The sequence below is a fragment of the Wickerhamomyces anomalus genome (genome assembly GCF_001661255.1).
Source record: "Wickerhamomyces anomalus NRRL Y-366-8 unplaced genomic scaffold WICANscaffold_2, whole genome shotgun sequence".
Taxonomy (NCBI): Eukaryota; Fungi; Ascomycota; class Saccharomycetes; order Phaffomycetales; family Wickerhamomycetaceae; genus Hansenula; species Hansenula anomala.
In genome coordinates, this window is record NW_017567111.1 from 1,291,752 (window position 1) to 1,300,319 (window position 8,568).

General features: G+C 33.0%; 5 protein-coding genes across 5 annotated transcripts; 3 read left to right on the top strand and 2 right to left on the bottom strand.

The window, feature by feature from the left end:
- The first annotated feature begins 973 nt into the window (after positions 1–973).
- On the top strand, positions 974–2,753 carry WICANDRAFT_90324 (uncharacterized protein). Its single transcript, XM_019186229.1, has one exon. It carries the CDS (start codon positions 983–985, stop codon positions 2,594–2,596), a length of 1,614 nt encoding a protein of 537 aa, XP_019040304.1. The 5' UTR covers positions 974–982; the 3' UTR covers positions 2,597–2,753.
- A 293-nt stretch (positions 2,754–3,046) lies between these two features.
- Positions 3,047–4,200, top strand: WICANDRAFT_77745 (uncharacterized protein; the record flags this gene model as incomplete). The annotated part of the gene is made up of 4 exons (XM_019184604.1): positions 3,047–3,082; positions 3,158–3,277; positions 3,327–4,096; positions 4,155–4,200. The coding sequence occupies 4 exons, from the start codon at positions 3,047–3,049 to the stop codon at positions 4,198–4,200; spliced, it is 972 nt and encodes a 323-aa protein (XP_019040305.1).
- A 2-nt stretch (positions 4,201–4,202) lies between these two features.
- Positions 4,203–5,119, bottom strand: WICANDRAFT_61668 (fumarylacetoacetate hydrolase family protein; the record flags this gene model as incomplete). The annotated part of the gene is made up of 2 exons (XM_019183227.1): positions 4,203–5,057; positions 5,108–5,119. 2 exons carry the CDS (start codon positions 5,117–5,119, stop codon positions 4,203–4,205), a joined length of 867 nt encoding a protein of 288 aa, XP_019040306.1.
- Positions 5,120–5,540: 421 nt separating this feature from the next.
- On the top strand, positions 5,541–5,717 carry WICANDRAFT_28229 (cytochrome c oxidase subunit 7; the record flags this gene model as incomplete). Its single annotated transcript, XM_019181462.1, has 1 exon — positions 5,541–5,717. A coding segment is annotated over one exon (177 nt), but the record flags the coding sequence as incomplete, so codon positions are not given.
- A 197-nt stretch (positions 5,718–5,914) lies between these two features.
- Positions 5,915–7,636, bottom strand: WICANDRAFT_61670 (Zn(II)2Cys6 transcription factor domain-containing protein; the record flags this gene model as incomplete). Its single annotated transcript, XM_019183228.1, has 1 exon — positions 5,915–7,636. The coding sequence occupies one exon, from the start codon at positions 7,634–7,636 to the stop codon at positions 5,915–5,917; it is 1,722 nt and encodes a 573-aa protein (XP_019040308.1).
- Positions 7,637–8,568: the final 932 nt, after the last annotated feature.

Sequence of the window (8,568 nt, forward strand, 5' to 3'; positions counted from 1 at the left end):
ACAGGTCGGAAATCGCAGGATGTTTTTGGTTGAAAAATTTGATGATAATTTTTGTTAGCGAAGACGATGAGATCGGGCCATTATCGAGTGCTTACGCAAAATAAGAAGAGATAGAGGTTGTTCGAGGGTGTTTCATTGGAATATTGATTTGAATCAATCCAATTAGAGAAAAAAAAAGGGCGATTTCCACCAACTAGAAAGGTTTTAATTCACCAAAAAAGAATAAATTTTGATCGAGCCATATTATTACAGGAAAACAGTCAACAGTACAACCAAGTTATGGTTCAATCTTGTCAAATACTGAAGGCATCAATTCATTCAAACAAACTATAGGGCACTTTAAGAGCTATTGAGAGCCATTTATATTGCCATGCGAGGCCTTGGGCTGGAGTTGCAAGTGCCGTCAATTCTGCAAAAGTTGCAAATTCTGAAAAATGGTCCACTAATATTCACAATATCATCATCCACGCCCACCATATATCCATCTTCCCTACTTATACGGCATATACTCAATCCTAGATCAAGAAGCCCCGGCATCAGAAGTTTTTCAACCTCCATCATTTCTCAAGGTGTTGTTCGTATACCTATTCGTTTGAAACGAAAACTTTCAAAAAATAAATCAAAATCTTTAGAACCAGCTCAATCCAGCATGGAATCACCACCTGCTAAGCAATCAATCACTAGTACGGCTTTCCTCCTTATTCACAAACAATTATATCAGGACATCGTTCCTTTCTTGGTCAAACACAAAACAGAGCTAACAGCAGAACAATTGGGTATGATCATGGCAGAATTAGAGATAAGGAGTAAACACCCAATTATCCTTGAACTATATAACCATTTCCCAGGTAAATCATTTGAAAAGGGACGGATCATAAAAATATTGATGCGTGTTTTTTCTCAACTTGAAGAATATTCACTTGTTGAAATTGTTTTTTCAAGATATTTGGAATTACCAGAACTCAAAGTTAGATATTGTAACATGGGTTTAAAAGCTGTCATTTTCAACGGTAATCAAGAGCTTGCCAAACAATTATTATATCAAATGGTCTATTCACATCTTCCCATGAATGATTCAACATTAAAGTCATTCTTATCTGCTGTGCAAAAGTCTGGTACTTTCCAATCAGTCAGATTTGCAGTTGATCTGTTAGAAAAGAATCCAAATGTACCTGTTGACAATCAGTCATATAGCACAATAATGAAATGTTATGCAAAAAATGCAACTGAAAGTGAATTCAAAAGTCTTGCAAATGTGCTGGAGAAACGAGGTTGTGATTTATATGAATTGGAATTACATAAGTTTTATCATGATTTGATACAGCAAGTGAAGATTGATGATGAAAAGCTTTGGTCTAAGATTTTGGAAATAAGGTCAAATTTGTCAAAGAAACCTTATCTTTTGAATAGTTTTTATTTGGAAATGATGTCAATATTCTCTTACAAGTTAAAAAGAAATGATATGTTCAAACTTGTGGAGCTTTTATCAGAGGACTCTATTGAATTTTCTGATGAATTGAATAACATCTTGTTTTCATTTTTCGCCAAAGTTGGTGATGTTGATGGATTACTTGTTTATTTTGCATCTTTTAAAGATAAAAAAATCCATATCCAACCTCAGTTTATTTATTCATTATGGAGAACTTTGATAACTAAAGAACCTGAATTAGCAAAAATTGTTACAGATACCATTGAGGAATTCATGCATAAACATTATTTAACTGCACAACTGGAGAATAAATTTTTGAAAGCTATATCATTAAGAAATAAGATGAGGAATTCATTGCCTGATTACGTTCCTGCAGTTTCTGATAAAAGATTAGCTAGAAGCTTAGAAGTCTTGAATGATTTGCTCCACCAGAAAAAAGATGCAGAAATCATTGTATTGATTAATGATAGATTAAGACAAGGTTTGAGACCGGAATTCCCATTATTAATGTCTGCTATGGTTGGATTAATAAAGATAAAATCACCAGAGATTCTTATTCTCTACAAATTGGGATGTCAATTATATACAGATATGATTGTTGATTTTGATTTGGTTTGGTTGAAAAAGACAATTTATGATTTGAGAGCTGAAAATAATAATGGTTTAAAGCTTTTTGACACGGGGAGTGCATTAATTGGTGATTTTAAATTGAAACATGGAGACAAAATGACACATTCACATTTTAATGATTTGGCAAATATCTGTATTGATATTTTCAATTATGATCTTGCTATTGAATTGTTGCAAGAATCAAGAGCATCAAGTGCTGAAGTTGAGAAAAGAAATAATCTAAATATTTACATCACGTTATTGAAAGCATTGGCTAGAAAGAAGGATTTACCAAATTACTTGCATGTTATGAAGTTATTTTACACTGATGACGATGTAAAACTTAGTACCTTTGGTATAAAAAGATTGAAAACTGGTAGACAATATTTCATCAAAAAGAACGCAGAGGAACCATTTGAAAATTTTGAAGAGTTTTTAAATCAATTTGATATACATCATGAAAAGATCAAGGAGAAATATACAACACAAAGAGAAGAAGCTCAAGAAAGTTGCAGAAATGCCATAGAATTTTTTGAGGAATGGAATAAGGAGACTTGAGGGGTGGAAGAGAACATGGAAAAACCATTTGATCATTATATTTATGGAGAGTGAGTTTCTCCATCTTGTACATATTACACATCATCATTTGCATAATTTGAATTTTAATAAAGATCTGTTGTTTTTACATTGCATTGGAGAGGATAGAAGAAAAGGGGAGAATTTGATTTATTAAGATTGGGTATCTTTATATCTATATATATATCACTTGTAAATACAATTATTAGATATTCATTTCTTAATTTTTTGTAATATGCTCTCTGGTCCCGTGACCTGAGCGTCTCGAAACTTAAATTTTGTTAAGAGCCGTCGCATCTCGTTTTTTTTTTGAAATGTCACATAAATTTTTTTAGAATTTAAAACTCTCATGCTAATATTCTATTCTTCTTTAATCCAAAACTTGTGAAATATCTTAAAAGTTTGCTTTCAATAGAAAATATTCAGTAAATCATGGATCAGTCAATAGAGAAGGTGATTCTGGAAGCTGTAAGTTGGGAATTGTGAAGATGAGATGAAAGTTTGCCCTTGAAAGATCAAATACTAATGATAACCATCTCTTAGGAGCCAAATTTAACTAACCATTTGGTTAAAAAGACACTAGAGTCCACGCTATGTCCAATTTGTCAAGATCATATGTTTGTGCCGTTTATGACAAAATGTGGTCATAATTTTTGTTATGAAGTGAGTATTCCCCAAAAACCATTGTGAAAGCTTTCAGCTAACTTTTTAGTGTATAACGAGTTGGATACAAACAAATCAAACATGTCCTGCATGTCGAAGTGAATTGGTGGAGGAGCCTTATTTAAATGTTCATGTTCAAGATATGGTTAATACGTTGGTGGATACATGTCAAAAAATATCATCATTATCACAGAATGTTTTAAGAGATCGAGCTTTGAAAGTTAAACAATACAAATTAGATGTCACACATGATAATTTGTTTAAAAGAGTTTTCAAAAGTACGGGGCATGCCGTTGTTGATATTTCGGATGGTGTTGCTAGATGTAGTAATTGTCATTGGGAAGTTCGTGGGAATAGATGTCCAAATTGTCATATTCATTTGAGAAACACATATATAGATGAGATATCATCTGCTGATACGGATTTCTCTGTTGATGATTTTAGAGGTGTTGATTTAGAGCTTGAATCGGGTGATAGTAGTGATGATGGGTTTAATATAAATCGTGATATGTCTGACGGAGATGGAGATTTTATTGATGATAGATCTATAGGTGAGATGGAGATTGCGGATGTCAATCCAGAGCTTACTGATGCTTCAAGAGATTCTTCACCAGTGAGGCAGCCAGGAAGACGGTATGTTCCAACATTTATAGATGATGACGAGCCTTGGGAAGATGGGCAGAGTAGTACACATTCAGAATATTATGAAACATGGAATGGGTTTGAAGATGATGTTCACCAACCGTTCCCTATAATCGATGCACCAGAGGATGCAAATTCTGACGATGATGAGGACTGTGTAAGTCCAAGAAGGAGAAGGTGAGTACAATGTTTTTGAAATTGAAAGAAGATTTTTACTAACAATATTTTAAAATAGAGCAGTTAGAGTATTGGATGATACAGATGAGTCTGATGGGGTATAATATCAAATAGACAATAAAGCTTTGAAGTTTATTTTGTTTTGTAATGTTCCTATTTTTTCAACATTTATCTCCACAATATCACCATTTTTTAACCACTTTGGTGGTTTGAATCCACTTCCAACACCTTGAGGCGTACCAGTAAACAAGATATCACCAGGTAATAGTGTTGTTCCTTGAGATAAAAATGAGATTAACTTTTTAACGTTGAAGATCATATCATTAGTGACACTATTTTGTCTTATTTTACCGTTGATTTTCGAACTTATTTTCAAATCATTTGGATCTTGAATCAACTCTGGTGAAATAATTGCAGGACCAATAGGTGCCCAGGTATCAAACATCTTACCTGTTGAGAATTGACTTCCACCTCTTTCTATTTGCCAAGTTCTTTGAGAAACATCATTACCAGCAGTATAACCCAAAACATAATCTAAAGCTTTTGATTCTTCAATATCGGAACCTTGTTTCCCAATAACAACAACTAATTCAGCTTCATAATCGATTCTGATATCTTCAATCTGTGCCACTTTGGGGATAATAATATCATCTGAGGGGCCGTTTAGGGTAGAGACTGGTTTATAAAAGAGACATGGGTATTGGGGGATAGGTAAATTGATCTCAATAGCATGTTTTTTATAATTCATCCCAATCATACGGATAGTATGAACTAGACTATGATCCAATGGAGGTAATAATTTATCAATTGATAACACTTCATCGGTCACTTTATAGTTTCCAAAGATGTTTCCTGATATCTTGTATGCCTCAGTAGCTAATCTTGGATCTGACTGTTTAGTTTGCAAGATGGCATCTCCAAAGTATGTTTTCCCATCACTAGCGATGAATCTGACAAGTCTCTAATTTTGTTTGTTAGGGGGAGGTTCCTGATAGTAGCCATTGCACTCACTTTGAATGTCATTATCAACCAGTCAATTGATCATTATAGAGACCATTAAAGTACCAATTCATGTTGTAATTAATTAATTATGTCTTCGAAGCCATAGTTTTGAGTGTCACCAGCCACAGACTGCCATTTTCTCTGTGGCTAGTGCTTTCCTCAACTGTGGCTAGTGTCCTTGTGCAGTGTGTCGCGGCGTCGCAGTTGTGCGCTGACGGTTTAAAAATTGAGCGTTGATTGGGCAGAAGAAAACTGGGAAAAAAAATCAACTAACTTTTAAATGGTGTGTTATCATTCTACATCCACAACAACGTCAATACACAACAACCAAGAGTAAGTGGTCTCAATTAGTGGTAGAAGATGGATTAATCAATCAAGATAATCCATTATACCTCTTTTTTTTCTGAATGAATTACTAACAGGTGAATTAATAGTGGCTACCAACAGAGTTATTGAATTACAAAAATTATACCAATCATCCCCAAAACCATTATGGATGAAACACCCAAGATCTAAATTCTACATCTATCCATTCTGGGCTTTATTCACTGGTGTCACTGCCATCAACTTATACTACACTGGTCGTGCTATCTTAGGTATTAAAGATCCAAAGAAATAAATGAATTGAAAAAAATGAAGAAAAATACATCCTAATATCATATATTCAATTTACAATCAACTAGTTTCAGAGATTCTACAATACAAATCAACAACCAGTGTCATTTTTTATTTATAAGTTTTAAAAAAAAAACAGAAAAGATTAAAATCATGAAGTCAATACATATTATCTATTTATGAAAGGAATCTGTGTAGTGGTTATGCCTCAGCTAATACTGAATCAATGGCTTCTTGGATACTGGTGGCAAATGTAAAAGCTAGATCATTAGTTTCCCGAGAAACTTGAATGAATTTTTCTTTAATCAATTTAGCCTTTGATATTAAATCCAACATATCAATTTGACCTAATCCAGCATATTTGTAACTCCATTTAATCAATTTTATAAATAACAATGTTGTATACATTGTACAAAGATGGATTTGATCAGATAAGCACAAGAAATAAACAATATCCTTAATCCCATTTATATGATCAATCAACCTTATTGAATGATAAATAAATTTTTTCAAAACTTCTTTATCTTTAATTTCATCTTCTTGATCTAATTCATCAATTTTCTTATCCCCACCAAATTGATAATGATACATTGCCACAAGATAGACATAATGATACCCAAATTCCACAAATTGTAAAGTTGGTTGTCTAAATAAATAATTCCATTGTTCATGCCATAGATTCAATTCTTGTTCAAAACTTTCAAAATCAGTATTGAAATGATTCCCAAGATCATTTGTTGTTGAGCCACTTTGTAAATAGTTATAAAGTAACAACTGTAATGAAATCTCACTAACTATTCTTCCATCAAAATTTGTAGCTTGTGAAAGATCTAAACTTTTCCTTGATTGATCTAATCTGATTTCATCCAATACACACATTCTTGAAGAAAAGACACAATTAACTAAATGGACAAGACAAATATGATTCCAAATCCTAAAATTTGACAACTTCTCACATTCTTGTTCAAGATCTAGAGATTCATGTAAATTATCAAGATTTAATAATTCAGAATCAACATCTAATGTGAGAAATTTTTGTACTGCAATACCTGATAGAAACCAAGGATCTATTGTGAAATCTGATACTGATAAAGAATAACCATAGACTGATAAAATCACTAATGCCTTTAAGAATTCTAAAGAATTTATTGGGTTTGAAATTTCTTGGAAAAGTTCCAATTTCAACTGTTTTATTAAATCCAAATAGAGCTTATTATCATGATTTGTTTGTTTTTGATAACGAAGACTTGTAACACAAATTGATGTTAATAAGATTGGTGATGAAATTTGAATAGAATTTATTAATTCCTCTGTTGTTATATTATTCGGCAATGAGATCCAACGACCATAACATTCTTTAAACTTGTCAACTAATGTAATAGCTTCCTTTATTGTGATTATCTCCAACGTTAACACACTTATTGGCGGAGTTGGCTTGATATTTGTTGGATTGAAAAGTTGTCGTATTGTTGAAGATTGACTAGATACGGAATTTGAAATCAATGTAAATGGACTAGTTTGGAAAGGTGATTTATGCTTCGTGGTTGTTGAATCATCTTCCCCTCTGTTTAATGATGTGATTGGGTGTGTCTTTGGTTGTAATAACGTTAAAATTTTTTTGACATTTTTATCTAATTCAATAATATTAACACCATCTATAGTGGTTGAAGTATCAATCGCACTGATTGATCTTTTTCTATTACTATTACCACTAGATCCTGTTGAAGCATTACCACCACCACCAGAAGAAGAATCAGCACCACCATCTTTTAGAAAACTGCAAGGTCTTGATAATGATTGACATCGTAAACAAGAATTCGAATCATTTGAAGGGAAACATCTAGTCTTTTGACGACGACATGCTAAACATGCCTTAGCAGCTCTTGGAACGTGAACGTGTTTTATCTGTGTAGGTTCAGTCATCTCGAATCTCCAAAACTTTCCAAAACTTCTTCAGAGAAAGACTTGATCTGTGTTTTTATATTGATTTTGATTGTTTACGTTGTCGTCTCCATGTTTGGATCCGGAAATTTCAGGCAATAAAAAAAATATCCGCGAAATTGGGTTCCTCCGAGAATCGAATTGAGATTTGGAGGGCGCCGGTGGGCCTACGGCATGCCGACGGGTGTAATACACTGTAGGACGTTGGTGATTAAGAGATTGGGAAATTGATGTGTTAAAAGGTGAAGATGTGAATGGAGATGGAGTTCTGCGAGGCTGGGTTGTAATGTTGTAATGCATTTTTCAGCTGGTCAAAGCTTCAAATAAACCAGCTGAATATATCAATATTGTATGTAGTTATCAAGATCTAGCTGATTCTCCGTCAATAACCGACGCTATAAACATAACGCAAGGAACTACAAAATATAATAAATTACATAAAATTGAAACGTATAAATAAGAAAAGTATAAAAAGAGAGAGATCAACTACATGCCATAAACCTTTATGACAATTAGATGAAAAAAAAAGGGGTGAAAACAACTGAAATCAATCAATCAGTAAGTTTCAATTGTCACAAGAGTTCCAATTTAATACAAACTATCAATGAAAGATCCAGCTGTAAAAAACACCTCGCGTTATTATCCCCAAACGACAATCTAATAACAATCAAATCATCTTCCACTTCAGCCAGGGCCCTTGACTTTCAGTTTCATCCTCAATTGCAATCATCAATATCATTTGTTTGAATGGAATAACAACTATAGATCAACTGATCTAAATTATTAGGCTTCAAGTTCATGTTCTTTTACAATTGTGTTTTTTTTTTTAAGGTTTTTGGCTTCTTGTAAACTTCTTATGACTTTTGACTAGTTTCAAAGAAAACATTATTCTACCAATAAATTGGCATCTTGAC